Raw genomic sequence first — 15,789 nt, forward strand, 5'->3', positions numbered from 1 at the left:
TTCAATAGGTGCAGAATATTTAGAGGTGTCCTATGCTCAAATCATAATAGACTGTAATTTATTTTATTTCACAATCTATTAAATATTTAACAAGACTGGAATAATTAAAATGCATAACAAATTAAATCCTTCCATAGGCTAAAGCTTGGGACACTGATTCATGCATTTGAATCAAGATGGATTAGGGAGATACCTTGCATCACTGATCACTTCCCATTTATGATAATTTCTCTGAATAAGTGTGTTCTGCTTTTATTAACAAAAACCAGAACTAAATGCAATCCCTCAATTTAGATTGTTTTAAAACAACTCTTTTAATTAGGTCGATATAAATACAATCATACATAAAAAATACAGGCTTCTTCAACTGACACTAGGATTAGCTCTGTCCCCAACCATATAAAGGAAAGCTTGAAACTGATAGAGAAGGTGCTTTTATTACTAGAAGAATTTTATAGAATTTTAGCATGCTGCTTGGCAAACTTTTCACAATTTTGATGGCCTATCAAAGTGTCCAGGGTGGCAGAGCCCACTTTGTTTCACACACAACTGAAAAAGGTGAAGGCAAAGAGCATCTCTATGACTATAAATCAAAGTCTTGTTTTGTTTCACAGCAACAGCCACTGCTCTTGTCAGGCAGATTTACTCCACTACACATGATTTAGCCCCCCGTCAAAACCCACCAAAATGGGAATAAAGAACTGCAAGTTGTTTTATAAAATGATAATCTCTAGTATTGCACTGTTGTCTCACTGGTGGACTGTGATGTACTCTTGCCTTTGACAGTCAGAAAAAAAGTAACCAAGCAGAAAAATAGGAGTGAAATGGAGTAAGAAGGGAAAACAAATCATAAAGGTAGACTGTAAATTGGGACCTGCTGTCCTGAAATGGTCTCCAGAATCTCAGCTGGGCAGGATCTTCTGGAGCAAATGTGAGATAGCAGAGACAGTCAGACATGCACCATTCTTCAAAGTCAGATCGGGCTGCGGGGTTTGGAGTGAAGTACAGGTCAGCACTAGCCTGAGCCTCCTGCTGGGACTGGCAGCCATCATTTGCTGGATCTGACAGCAGGAGGTGCTGGCAAATTTGGGTAGCCACTCTGGTAAGCCAGGGCTTGCTGTGCCTCAGGGATGGCAGGACAAAACTGCCCAAGTGCCTTAACAGATTTGAAGTCTGTGTACTTTTGACTGTCATCTAATGCTTTCGCTATCTACGGACGTGAATAACACCTGGGACCAAGGTGTGCAGCTGTATTTCATGTAAAACACCCTGCTAAACACAGTATTAGGATTTTGATCTCTAAATATTACCACATCACTGAGTTCTGTTTCCTGGTGCGGCACTGTGTGGATTTAGGGCATAGGAAAAGCCGGGAGTCAGTCACACCCCTGCAGCCGGGGAGTCCTCAGAAGATTCAGTGACCGGTCGGTGTGTCCCAAGGCAAGGGGTGCTCGTCCCCAAAGCCCCACATCCCAGCCACAGACAGTTTTCCTACATGCAGGCTCCACGAGTTCTTACTCCCACGCTCAGCTAGCTGGGGGCAAATCAGCTAGTGGGTCCGATTCCCCCACTTGAAATCAAGCCTATTCTCCCCCCTGCACGGGCTGGGCAGTGTCTGATCACTCCCTCCCCTCTGCCCCCTGTTCCAGCACTGCGAGCGCCCGGACACGGCGGGGGAGAAGCAGCACCTCCCGCGCCAGCCACCGCGGCTGCTGCCAGGGCTTCGGGGGATTAAAACATGGATTTTTTTTAAGGAGGGACTTTAATAAAGGGCCTGGAGCCTGGCCAGCGCCTCGCCTCTGTGCCAAGAAGGGATATCCACCGCCCAGCACGGTGGCAGCAGCCCTGCCCCGGGGCGGAGCGGGACAGTCACAGCCGCACGGCCCCCGGCGGGAGCAGCGCTGCCTCCCGAGCCAGCCCGGGGCTCGACCACGTGTCGGGAGGATTTAAAAAGTTGGGGCAGGCAGCGGGGACATGCCCAGAAGAGCGGCTGGCAGAGCGGCGGCGCCGGGCGCTCGGCGGACATGGGACACCTGTGCCACCATCAGCCCCCCGCGGCCACCCCGCAGCGCAGCCCCAGGAAGGCAGCAGACGGCGCGGCGCTGCTCGGCTCTCCTCTCCTCCTCCTCTTCGTCCTCCTCGCCTCCGCGATGTCTGCTTGCAAAGGTGAGGAGCAGCCCGCTCGCAATGCGCTCCCACGCCGCCAGCTCCGCACATAATCTGGGAGCAGGGTGCCCGCACATAATCTGGGAGCAGGGTGCCCGCACGTAATCTGGGAGCAGGGTGCCCGCACGTAATCTGGGAGCAGGGTGCCCGCACATAATTCGGGAGCAGGGTGCCCGCACGTAATTCGGGAGCAGGGTGCCCGCACGTAATTCGGGAGCAGGGTGCCCGCACTGCCAGCCGGCGGGCCGGGGCAGCGGCTGCAGAGGGATAAGGATGCGCTGCAGCTCGCAGATACTGGGCACGGTGTCGGGCATCGGTTTGGGGGGCTTCTTCCCCTATCCCGGCAGGGTTACTCTGTCCCGGCAAAACACGCCAGCAACCTGTGGAATAGGCTTTTGTTAAAGCAATATAATTTTAAGTATCTTTCAGTGTGATTTTAAAAAAGGTAAGAAGAGATTAAACAATATGTATCACAGAAATGCAGGGAAATTTAAGACCCTCCGGCAGTCACTCCAACCTGTAGCAATATTTATCACATGAGGAATCCTGAAAATTGCTATTTTTGTAGCAGGGAGCTCTTGTGAAACATCTAACGGGCTGTTTAACAAACCATACTCTCTTTTCTACCCTTTCCATCTCAGATAGATTAGCTGCTTACACCTTGTAAATTAACATTACAAAATGCTGTGCAAGGACTGTTTCTATTTTGTTTGTATTACATGTGTGTGAGTTGCTTTAGTTGTGAGTTTTTGTTTTGCTTTGTTGCATTTTTTTAAATATCAATAATCAAAGAAATCTAATTACAGTATACTTCAAATCATGTTAAAAATTAATTCAGGAGATGTGGAAGAGGGGAGGGAAGAAAAAGGAGTGCAAGGAAGGGCAATGACACACAGTATTTCATCACTGTTCTTACACAAATGATTGCCAGGAGCTTGTTTAAGGGGAGCAGTAGAGGGAGGAGATGTAAGAAGTGAGTCCAAGGCTGTGCATCTGGCATTCTACTGCCTTGGAAGAAGTTGAATCTTTTTTAGATAGCAGAATTGAAGGATAAGAGAGCAGATGCATTGCGGACAGCCTTGATTTTGTAGGAGGATTTCCTCCTCTATGTTCCCTTTGAATAGGACTTTTTTCTTCAATGTCACTCCTTTCTTTGTCTCCTCTCCTCTTTCTCTCTCTCTCTCTCCTCTTTCCTCTCTCCTCTCTCTTGCATTCCCTTTTTCCCCCCTCTCCCTATGGTTATTTTGTGTATATTACAAAATAACTTAATGTTTCACTGTGTGTGCTGCTGTGTATGTGTGTAAATGAATGAAGTCCTGCAGGTGCTGCAGCTCTGTTCTGGATGGAGTGATGGATGATCACTGCTCAGCCCTCAGAGGAACATAGTCCTAGGTGCACAAAACAGATGGGATTGCACATGAAATAAGAGTTTTGAATATATAGAAAAGGGTAAAGGAAAATGAGGAGTGGGTGAAATGATTTATCTTCTCTGTCCAGAAGTTTATGCTACAGGCTAAAAAAAAAAAAAAAAAAAAAGGAGAAAGTTATAATATACAGGCTTTCTTGCTTGCTGCCCTAAGTTTTACTAATTCATGCTAATTTCATTTCTTTGGCTTTCCTTGAAAACCTTGGGAACCAGGCAATGGCAGAAGCAGTGTTCAGAGATAGGCAGGCAGTGCTCTGATGGGGAAGGTGTCCTAATTTGAAGTGTTGCCCCGTTGCACTCTTTGCAATCAGGATACCACTCCCAAGCAATACTCCTGTTTGAATACACTAATTAAAGAGCAGAAGACAAAGTAAGACAACAGTAGCATCTTTAATTTATTTGGCATTTTCCTTGAAATGAAACAATATTTGGAAATCAGTTTTCTTGTTCTGTGAGATTAAAAAAAAAATCCCACTTCTATATAGTGTGGAATTACGAGCCCCTCTAATTCTTTTTTTTGGGGCAAAGCAAGCATCCATAATAATTAGTTGCCTTAAGTCTGTGCCAGTACAAAAATGTGGCTTTGAAATCCATCTCTTAATGCCTGGCACTAACTACTGTTGTGATTATTGTTATTCGGGGTAAATGTAAAACAAATAACATGATTTGTATAAATGTATAACATTTATACACTGCTCACCAGACATTCTAGCTAGGTCTACCTTCACCTGTTTTTTGTTTAATTTGGTTCAATTCTTTAAAAAAAATGTGGCCACATGTAATTTTGGACTGCCTGGGAGGTTATAAAATCTCTATTAAACTGAGGTCTTTAAGAACAGTGTATATACTGGTTAAGTGTTTTCATGGGCAGCAACTTTGGGCAGAGGGATAAATTAGATGACTTAGCAGGGTTTCCTGCAGTGCTAGGCATGTACAGGTAAAGCATCATGCTCTCCATGAATTCCCACGGGAATTTCTGTCCCGTGGGAGTTACAGAACATCTCTTCACTCTGTGGTGTCTAGTGTACTCACAATTCAGTGATGCTCATTTCTATTATTTACAGAGACTCTAACAATACTGCTATCAGAAATACACTGCAAGGTAAAATAACAGTGTGGTAAGAGGGATATTCTGGACATTGAGCTGGAAGAGACTCTGGGACAGTGACCCCCAGGTCTGCAGCCTGGGTGGGAAGAGACAGAGAAAGGAGCTGCCCCAAGCTAAGCACAGCTGCACTGTATCATCATGCAATTTATAACACATTTAATCTGCTGTGGGACCAAGCTGTTCCACATCTCACATGCCAAACAGAGGAAACAAAGCCAGTTACACATTTACTGTGTATCACCTTCTCAAAAACACCATGTTCATATCACAGGCACATTTATATGCAATTGTACATTCCATAGTGCCTGTTCAATTCTGCAGCTCTAGCATACAAGGAGGCAAGAGGTAGGATCCAGATCCTCAACCTGCAATACATGCACTGGAGGTGAGCAGAGTTCTCAGAAAACTCGAGGTTGCAGGCACTGGAACATACTTTTTTGAGCAGGTCTCAGGGAGATATAAGTAACTTCCACACTGTTTATTGCTGAGACGTGAATGTCCATGTCTGCTGTGAACTTGTGAAGAAGCATCCTGCTGCATTGCTGAAATAGCACAGGCAAAAACTACTGGACAAATCCCAGAACACCCAGGGTCACAGACTTCCTTGGACCAAGCAGCTCTCGGACTCTGCAGTCAATAGGTGTGCTAGATTTCTCTGACATGGCATACTTATACAAATGACCTTTGTTGTACTTATGTAAATGGCCTTAGCATTGTTAAGTAGGGTTTGTGCTTCCAGGTGCACCAATGCCATCCCAAGCCCTCGAATCAGATGAGGATTTGCAGCTGTTGAAAGAGGTAAGCATCACCTGCTATGTGGTATCCTCCCATTTCTTCTGTGCCCATCCTTGCTACAGTCCCAGTTCACTATCCAGTTTTTATCTTGCACAGAGTTCAGGTGTGTTTTCTTCCAGTCATGCTTCTCCTGTATGTCTCCTATCCTGACATCAGCAAAGAGGTGAAATATCTAATTTTCCAGATATTCTGAACAGTTGTTTCAGGAGGATGTTGGGACTGAGTGTTGAAATATCATTCTGAGAAGAGATTGTCTTGTCTCAATGTAGAGCTATGTTTGGTAACAGTTGTCATTTAACTGGCAATGACCAGGCACTCACTTTCCCCTGGAAGCCTACCAGTGTCTGTCTGGTAGTTTTATAGTCTGTACATGATACATAAGAAATTGTTTCACCTCATCCAGTCTTTCCTCTTGCATCCTCTGCTCTGCACACAGGGCTGGGACACTGTTTAATTCTAGCCTCCCAATTAACTACGTAAGGGGTAAAATGTAGTGTGTCAATTATGCCCTCTAACATTTGGCTACTGATTGGTATCATAACTTCCACTCTCATCTCTGAAAAGAACGTTTGTTTTGACTCTGGGGTGTGACGTATGTGTTAACACAGACTCTTCCCTGCTCTTTTGGAACAGATGGAGTGGCAGGACATAACATGTGGAGAGGGTTTATCCTGCAACTTCAATGCCCTGGTGTTGCTGTAACCTTCGACTCTTGTGTTGACATTTAATTTAGTCGATTTTGATAACATTGGAAAGCAAGTGACTCATTGGGGGGGCAGATGCAGAGAGTAAATTTCTTCTGATTTGAGACCATTACAGGAAACATTCCCCTTACTGTCATCTCCCCACAGTTCATATTGCAGATAGTGACTCAAAACCTAACCTATTTCCAGACAGGTGCTTGAACAAGCCCTAGTGATACTTATCTCCCCGGAAAAAAATGGTCTCTTGGGAAGCAAGATCCTGAGAACTACAAAGAGCTTTTGAAAATGAGTTATTTACATCCTGGATTTAAAAAGCTGTTTTATACATTTTTTGCATGTCTTGATAAGGTTTGCTAGCTGTAAGATTTGTCCCTGTGGTGACTAGAAACCAAGACAAAGGTGCTGCTGATTTCAGTGAAGAAAACAACATGCATAAGATACAAAATTTTACAAAATTTAGTAATAGAAGCAATATAAAAGCTACCATTATAGCTAGAATTAAGCTGGACTGGAAAGGGTCTAAGGAAGGAGAATTAGCTATATAGCTATATACCCTAAATCAACCTCATTACTCACTCATACTAGTTCACTGGTGTGTCTTAAGTGCAAATAATAATTTTTCTCTCTTTGCTACTTTACTAGGGGATTATTCAGGAGAAACCCTGCCTCTAAATAAACCTAGTATTTTCCAGGAATGGCTCTGAGTTTATAAATATGAGAACTTTGTAATTATTTTGTTTCTTCACTTGTGTCTTACTTCCTTTTGTTTCTTTATGTTATTTAACCAACTCCAATCCCCTTACAATCTTCTACCCTCAGGCCACATTTCTGAGACAGGAGAGAAAATTTTGGAGAAGGTGCATAAAAGATAGAAAGTATTATCTTTTTAAAAAAAGAAAATAACAGAAATTGTGGATTTTCTTCAACCTTTGCTTTGGCTGCAATGGTTTAAGCTGAGAGATACCATTGTATTGAGCACAAAGCAGTCTCTGGCTTGTTCTGCTGCTGAATTATGGTAGTTCTCTGAGTCAAGTAAGTAAGCAAATAAAAACCAAACACAAACAGTCCCCAATAGGAAACTGCACTTTTTTTAACATAAGCTTCCAGAATTACTTCAGCTTAGTTTTATCTCATTCATTGCTGACTTCTTCCTCTATGCTTTCTTACTCTGAAAGTACTGAAGCTGAACTAATACATTCAAACACATGCAACATGAAGGACAAAGAGAAGGGAGGGGGTGTGTTACCAACAAAACCTATTTGAAAAGGGAATTCTGTGAGCTATTAGTTTTCCCACTACGTCTGCTAATGCTTTCTCATAGATTGTCTCTGGAGAAATGAATCATCTCCTCTCTTGAAGTGCTCAGATATACTTTTTTTTTTCATTTCTTTTTTCATTTAATGCTTTAATTGCTAATGAGTGCTGTTTAGGGGGTTTTATCTAAAATAAAATTGCATTGTCTGTTCTTCTTAAAAAAAACTCACTAAGTTTTTTATGCAGCCTGCAAACAATATGAGTGGAGAAGATTTTTTTCATCTAATACTATCAAATAATAAATGGAAAAAAATAGCATCTACTGATGGAGACTGCTATAGATACAACTTTAAAGTTATTTAATAAAATTTTAAGATGCATTTTTCATCACTATTAAACTGTGCAACTTCAGCTGCAGTGCTGGAGACTTTTTCTTTTCCTTACGTAATACTCAGAGCTTTCAGAGCTGATAATATTATTTCTGTGAACTCAAATACCTTTTGTTCTATTTTGTTATCCCTTCTTTATTAATAACTCCACTAAAATTAGTCAGTATTCTGGTATTCTTTCATCTTGGAAAAGAGACAACAGAAGGAGTATGTAATTAATACAAGGTTATGAACAGTAGGAAGAGGATGGGTAGGAACCACTTGTTCACTACTTCTTCCAAGACAAGATCATGACAGCACTGAATGAAGTGCTTAATTGTTGAATCCCTTGCCTTAGTTTTGTCATTTGCTTCACAGTTTTGTATAATTCAGAGATATTGCAGAGGAGATTCAAATTCATAGTTCATACCCCAGATGCTTACAATCAGAATTTAAAATATGACTTAGTCTGAGAAGTTTGTGGGTAAGTTGGGCATGTGGTGGGTAAGAGAATAAAGGTCGCAAATACATGTGTTTGTTCAGATCAAGCAAGTATGTTTGTTGTGGTTGTTTTCTTTTTTATGTGGTTAGGGCCTTTCCCCTTTTGAATGTGAAGTATTTAGGGAATGGACCGATAAGTATGCCTTACAGTGGACAAGCTTGCCATGCCACTAGCTGCACATATCTTTTTCTGAAAATAATACATATTCTCCTTGTTTTTATTACTCTGACTTCCTAAAAAAAATGTCTGAACTTTTACAGATAGACGATGCATGTTCTGCTTACCTGTCCACAGATTCTCAGCCTCGGATGAGTCAGACAGAGGTAACTTTATTATTTTTATACTGTTTTATATGTAGTAGAATTGGAAGTGTGATACCTGAGTTGCTGTTTTCTTTGCATTAGGTGTCCAGTACACTGGAAGAACTTTGTTTTTTGGTCATGGGGTTTCTCCAGAAACCACAGGTAATACACACAAAAACACTGCTTAGCATTTTTGAAGCCTGATCTTTCACTGTGCCATTGTCTACAATGAATTCTGAGGACCCAGTATGCAAAGTGTAATTCAGTGCTGGAAGTATTTCCATAAGTTTTTACTCTGAAATGTCATATGTTAGAATGCAGCACCTTGTAAAGACAACAGGGAGACATCATTGTTTGGAAAAGAATTTCCAGATTGGATACAGGTTTTAGGTGTTTTTATTGTTCTAGATTAGAAAAGTTATGAGTTCTCAACAGGGAAAGAAATTTACTTAGGAGAGTCTGGGGCTGTACAAAGGAGAATCTGCTAAACACATGCAACTCTTCTGGGGCAGAGTAACCAGTGCACTCTACAGAGTTTGAAATGCTTATCAAATTATTGATAAGCAAAGACATATAATAGGTCTGTCAAGGAAGAATGATATTCCAACCCAGTACTGAAAAGATTATGTGTGTAATCAAAATTGTCTATTGCTCTTTTTATTTCAATGAATAATAGCCTCTCTACCAACTATTATTCCCACAGGGTTTCGATGAGAAAGACAATACCAAAAGGGTAAGTTGTCTATATAGGTCCTACAGTCATACTAAAAAAGGCAAGAAAATCACAACACTCTTGCCCTGTTTTGTAGTAAAACCCCACTTCTAATTTTTTCAAACAGTTCTTATTTCATTATTCTAAGACTCATGACTCGGGCAACTCAGACATCATGGTAAGTGGCATAGCATCTCCTTGTGAGTGAGTATCTGTGTGCTTGTATATAAAACCAAGGCAATCTTCCTTTTTGCAGTAGTCTCCCAGCTATATAGCAAGCTCAGGACGTGGAGTTGCATGTTTGAGATATGGAAAGTGTTTTAATAATATGGGAGAGGATCATCAGTACTGTAAAGGTGTGAAAAAAAAATCTAACAAACTTCACCAAACATTCATGGAATCTGTATCTTGTAGTTTCAACTTTTAACAATGAGATCAAATACATTTCCAGGTATTGGAACATAGCACATGAAGTGAAACAATATGGACATACAAAAGCTGAGAACATGACCATAACTATCAGGAATTCTTCAAGCATTTTTATTAATTACTAATTAAACTGTATTAATTCATTTGCACATGTAATAACTATGTAGCAGGCAAAGGAGTAAGTCTCACTTGGACTTTGGATTATATTTGGAATGAAAAATATAGTTTAAACCATGGCCAAGAATTGTTGTTCTAAAAGTATTCTCATAAACCAACAAATCAAGTACATGTGATCCATTCTTGCTTTTGAAGTGCAAATGTGTTGTTATTTGTGTGCATCTACGCACCGCAGGATTTTGGAAAAGTTAAGCATATTCATATTTTCTTGTTCCTTAACAATCATTCTTACATGCCAATGTCCATTTTTGCCTTGTTCTTTACATTTCTTCAGAAATATGTGTGTTTCCTAGAAAGTGATGTTGCTCATATTGAGGTCAATGTTTAATGCTAGAGCTGCTTTGGAGGCTTTAATGGTAATTAAGGCACAGTGAAAGGAGCTATTTCTGCTGCTGCTCCTACTTAAAAGGTTACTACATCCCACTTCACCACCATCCTGAATACCTTTGCTGCTGCCCCCAGAGATTACTGCTTTTGCACTTTTGGTTTAGCTGTTCAGATGACTATTTTCCAGCCATTCTCAGAGATATTAACTTAGATGAGATCCATCATTCCTTTGCTTTATAACCTCTCTCCACTGGCTGCAAGTGGCCAGCTGGGATATCCATTAACTCCTTCCCTCACATCAGACTCCTACTTTTTTTAGATATTATGATCCCATATTGCCTACCTTGGCAGATAGTGCAAAACTGGCTACAAAGAAGCAAGTTCTTTTTACCTATTAAGTACAATAACACTTTGGTCACTCTGGTTATTCCATATATTACAATTCTCTTAACAGCATTACTTTTCTAAGAAGTATTGTATCAAAAATGCATTATTTTTAAAATTACATTTATATGAGTTGAAGGTTTAACTTGATTAATGGAACACAGGGTTTTATACTTTATTTCTCACTGTGGACCTCTCTCCACAATCCCACATGGTTTTGCCAGGGTGGGCACTTAGGCTGCACACAATGCCACTGTGCTTAACTAGGCTCTCTGCAAGCTTAGTCTTGTTGGACACAAGGAATTTAATGATTGGAGCTTAGACAGAGTGACCAGTGCCATGGTTACAAATGTCACTTGAGAATGGATCCCTCCTGTACACTGTTCTCTGGCAAAAAACCAAATAAATTTTCTTGTTGCCATTCACTTTGAAGTAAAATTAACTTTTCAATAAAACAGAGATGAAGCTGCTAAATTCCATAGTAGAAAATTGCAGAGGTGCTAGTAAGAATACTATATGGAAATATTCTCAGTGCCACTCGTAGAGACTGATTAAATTTTGAATAATTCCAGGAGTCTGTAAATGGTTCTGAACTTTCAGTTAGTAGAAATGAAGATACATAGCTTTTCCCTCCATCACTCTGTGTAGTGTAAAGATAATTGTTGGTATCTGTGTGCTGTCAAGTCACAATGTTTAAAAAAATGAGTTTCTCAGTTGATATCTTCAGTCCTTTTTTGGTGACTGTTTGGTCCATAAACCAATGCTGCAGAAAGAGACTTTATTTGCATCATAAGGGCCAACTTTCATTGTTGCTCATGTGTGTGTGTTCGTGTCCTCTCAGTCGTCTGTCCTGCATCCTTTACTGCAACTCGTTCCGCAGCTTAATGAAAGAAGACTGAAGAGATACAAACTGGACGTATGTAAACTTAAACTCTGCATGCTTGTGTTCTCACACTTTGTGATTCATTAGCTTTTCTAAAAATGCCCTTGTAGATCTTTCTGCTGATATATTTTGGTTGGACTGCCCAACTCTTGGTGTCAAAGAATGTGCTTCAGGAAGGGTTATCTTACTGCTGATCTTTTTTATTTCTGATATTGGGAAGAAAAACAGAACCTGCTGTACATAAACACATCCACCTATCTCCCTGATAGATAAGGAACTGAAAAGGTGGATGGATGAAGGAGGAAACATGCTTTGTTAAATTCATTCTTTCTTTCCAACTTGGAACAACACCAGGCTTTTTCACAGCTTTGCTTTCTCTTGAGCTACATCTTGCCTGACAGAATATGATCTAAGAAAGAAGACTCGAGCATTTTTTTTGGCAAGTCAATCTAAGAGACTGAGAAAGACACCTTCCAGAGGGCAGACATTAAAATAATACTCTAACTAATCATACATCTTCATGAATACATATGTTTCTGTGTACACATATGCATGCAGATTTGTTAATAAACATGCACATATATTATGGCAGGCATTTATTTTTTTAACATCTCCAAACCCTTGGAAGTTTAGAAGGTGGGTGTTACAAAAATGACAGATTTTTGGCTTCAGCTGTTTTCTAATGTCAAACTTCTGACATGAACTCAAACAAGAACACTATGTAATCTTTAAGAAGTGTCTGGCTGTAAGAGGAAAAAGACATATTAACATTAATCATAATTTCTCACTAGTAATTGTACTCTTGTTTCCTTTTATGTTCCAGATGAATTTCTTAATCTTGCAACAGCTGCCTATTTTGTTTCTATTTTCAGTTTTGTTCACATATTGAATAGAAACAGTAGAAATATAATGACATATGAATACCATAAGACACTCAAATGACAATGTACAGAAATATTTTTATCCTTTTGGAATTTAAAAAAATTATAGTAGTGATCAAATTATAAATCCAAGATGGGTATTCAAACCCAGGTAATGCTAGAATGAGAACTATATGAATAAAAATCATACAGATGTTTTAAGTACAGCAAGAAATTGAATATAATGCTGTATGTGGTGAGCCAAACTCAGAATTAAAATCAAGACTCAAAAATTATGTATCGTTTAAAACCTATTTCCTTTGAAAGCTTCCCTGGATTGAAGCTTCATGCTTTGTAGTTGTTACATTTAAATGGAATTTCTATTTTCTTCATAATTTGTTATCCCCCTTGCTGTATGGATCACTAGAAAGTTGTTGCATCCCATGTGCAGCATGGACAGGATAGACTATCAGAAGCACTGCTGTTTGGGAGTTAATGTGAGAGGGGTGGTTATGGTACATCTTTGGGAGCTGTCTGGGGTTTCATTCCTGGGAGCAGCCCAAGGATTTCTGATATTTAATCAGTACATTGTTCTCCTGCAAGATGCAAAAAGCAGCTCTACTTTATTTGTAGAGACTCTGCCACCATGAAGACACTGATTGTGTCTGGGTAATGAAACCCAGAAAATTGAAGGGAAAGGCTGTTCATCATTTCTAGCACCATTCTAAAGCAATCTGAACTGAGCTCAAACTTCTGGTGGAATTTGGCCCCATTCATATGTTTTCTGCTATTTCTGCATGACAACTTGAACTTCTTATTAGTGACATGGAGAAATGCACATAAAGCATTTATGGAGCAAGACTGTATGTAGTACTGAGGAAAGGCATCTTATATGTATATTAGCAACCTCTCTATATGTATTAATTTACAGCAGTAGATAAAATATAAAATACTTTTTTTTTTTTTCCAGGAAGAGCTTCAAGGACCTGGAATGATTCAAAGCAGAGGCTACTTTTTTTACAGGGTATGGTTGGTTTGACTTTTTTAGTTTTGTAGTGTGATGCGAGTTAAAAAAAAAAAAAAAAGTAGAGGAACCACTGAATTACAGAAAGAATAAGTGTGATTAAGGAAACTTTTCTTCAGTAAGAGCATTCCACCCTACAGGACTACTCAAGGTCTGCTCCTGACATTTTCTTGGATTAAAATAAAGGCATAGTTGGAATATTTTTAATAATATTCCTAGGTTTGTGTATACATGATACCATGCTATGCCTTAAGAAGTCATTGGTTATTATGTGTGTAATTCTCAGGGAAAGTTCTAGAAAATATAGCATCTTAGACAATCTTTGTAAAGCATTGTTCAACAGGTTATGTTTACACATGATATGAATACAATGCCATACTTACACACTGTGCTAGGCTTGACCTTGCCATTTCCCTTGTGTTTTGACCAGGAAGGTAAGAAACTAGATAAGGAAATTCCATGAGACTTAGTCAACTGTGTTAATCTTTTATGCCATACACCCTCTTCACTTTAGCAAAACTGAAAAAGATGGCAAGTCAGATTTTAGAATAGTTCTCTTGGTTTTGGTTAGTATTTCTACTTAAATAAGAAAGTGGTAAATGAGAAATGGCTTTAAATAAGAATGTGGCTAGGCTTGAACTTGATGATCTTAAATGTCTACTTTCCAACCTAAACTATTCTGTAATTCTAACGAAAAGACCACAAGTTTGTATTGTTACATTTCTTATGTGTCAGGCTTGGATTTTTAGTGTTGTTATGACAGGCCAAATCTATGGCTAATATTAAAGATTGGTGCATTCATGCTTCCAGAGTAAAAGGCAAATCTTTATTAAGCTCAGTAAGAAATTTTTATCAGCTTTAGTAGAAGTTGTATCAAGTCCCTCACTAGTGCAAAATATTACTGAAAAGCACCACCCTGAAAAGGGAGAAAATCTTTGCCTATATCAAAGAATACAGTCTAAAAAGAAAATAATTGAGAGTGACATGTATTTGTTTCTTAATAGCAGCAAAGACTTATAATGCAATAATAACAATCAGGAAGCACATTTTAAGAAAATACAAAAAGCATAAGGATCAATGATCTCTTGCAGTGGCTTCTTGTAACTTTCTCCCCCTTATCATACAAGATAGAGAATTCATTCTTCAATCTATATGCAGTAAATTTTACTGTATAATTCTCCTCTGGGCATAGATATAGATTAACAATAACAGGTATATCTTTGATGATAATCACAATGACACTGCTGAGAAATTTGCCAATTTCTATACACACCAAGTTGTCTGGGCCTTTGTTACTAAATTCTGTCACTTACAGAGCACTTTTTGAATATTTGTTTTTCAGCCACGTAATGGAAGGAGATCAGTGGATTTTCGCTAAGGAGGTATTTATTTAATGCTTTTAATCATGACCTACATGTAAATTAGTTCATTTTTATTCAAATAGACCACAATATTTATGTTGATAAATAGTCTCAGAAAGCCTTTTACTGTGTAATTGACTTAGATTTCCACCCAAAATCTCTCCCAGATGTAATAAGTACACTTATCTGCAGATAAAGTGAACAGGAGCTGTAGGTACTCAGTTCCCAGAATAGAGTGCACAGAGGTGTTTCAGGCAGCAAGAAATATAAAATTCCAGATTTGTAAACAGTTTGGAAAGTACTGATGATGAAGAGTGTATCTAAGAAAGGACTGATTCAACTACCTGTAAAATGAAAGTTGAGACGTAAACTGACATCCTGAAGGTCATCCCTAATCTTACAAAGATAAAAATCTCACACTGAAGCTAAGTGCAAACCTCAGGATTTCATTTCACTGCATTCAACTGTTTGGAGATATATTAAAAAGTAGACCAATATTATAATGCTCTTTTTTAAAATTAATTTTATACTGCTATCATATTTTAAGTGTTACATCCAAATTAGTGTTATAAAGCAGCTAATGCTTTTTCTTATTTTTCAGGATTTTAGATTCCTGACCTAGAACTAAAACTGCAGGAATGCTGAGTACATGGACATACTGTTTTCCTTACAATAATTATTCGTTATTAAAGTACAATTAAAAATCACTTGAATGTAAGTGTTCTTAAACCAGTTTCTGTTAAGGGTTCAGAAGTTCTTTACTTTCTTGATTATATTAAAAGCATATTGAAATTATTTGTTTCCTAGTGTTATGATGTTTACAACCACATGTAATTCAACCGTAAAAAAGTCAGTGTGTGCACGCAACAGACATTGCCTCTAACAATGCTGTTAAGAAAATTTTCCCTTCTAAAGAAAGGCCCTTGGCTGGAGAGTTGTTTCAATGAGAATGTTTGCAATATAGACTATTGCATTTTTTCCAGAATACATTGTGATTTGTGTGTTTC

The 15,789-nt window shown here is 39.1% G+C and overlaps 1 protein-coding gene across 3 annotated transcripts; it reads left to right on the forward strand.

The window, feature by feature from the left end:
* The first annotated feature begins 1,589 nt into the window (after window positions 1–1,589).
* On the forward strand, window positions 1,590–15,577 carry NMU (neuromedin U). 3 transcript variants are annotated; one of them, XM_085058923.1, is made up of 10 exons: window positions 1,602–2,166; window positions 5,440–5,498; window positions 8,584–8,646; window positions 8,728–8,787; window positions 9,329–9,358; window positions 9,465–9,515; window positions 11,496–11,570; window positions 13,368–13,421; window positions 14,764–14,803; window positions 15,384–15,577. In XM_085058923.1, exons 1-9 carry the CDS (start codon window positions 2,025–2,027, stop codon window positions 14,797–14,799), a joined length of 570 nt encoding a protein of 189 aa, XP_084915049.1. In that variant the 5' UTR covers window positions 1,602–2,024; the 3' UTR covers window positions 14,800–14,803; window positions 15,384–15,577. The 3 variants fall into 3 exon arrangements, with proteins under 3 accessions (XP_084915051.1, XP_084915050.1, XP_084915049.1); XM_085058925.1 differs by lacking the exon at window positions 11,496–11,570 and having other exon boundaries at window positions 1,590–2,166; XM_085058924.1 differs by lacking the exon at window positions 9,465–9,515 and having other exon boundaries at window positions 1,600–2,166.
* The last annotated feature ends 212 nt before the right edge of the window (window positions 15,578–15,789 follow it).

Source organism: Lichenostomus cassidix, chromosome 4 (genome assembly GCF_008360975.1).
Source record: "Lichenostomus cassidix isolate B80296 chromosome 4, HeHo_3.0, whole genome shotgun sequence".
Classification (NCBI taxonomy): domain Eukaryota; kingdom Metazoa; phylum Chordata; class Aves; order Passeriformes; family Meliphagidae; genus Lichenostomus; species Lichenostomus cassidix.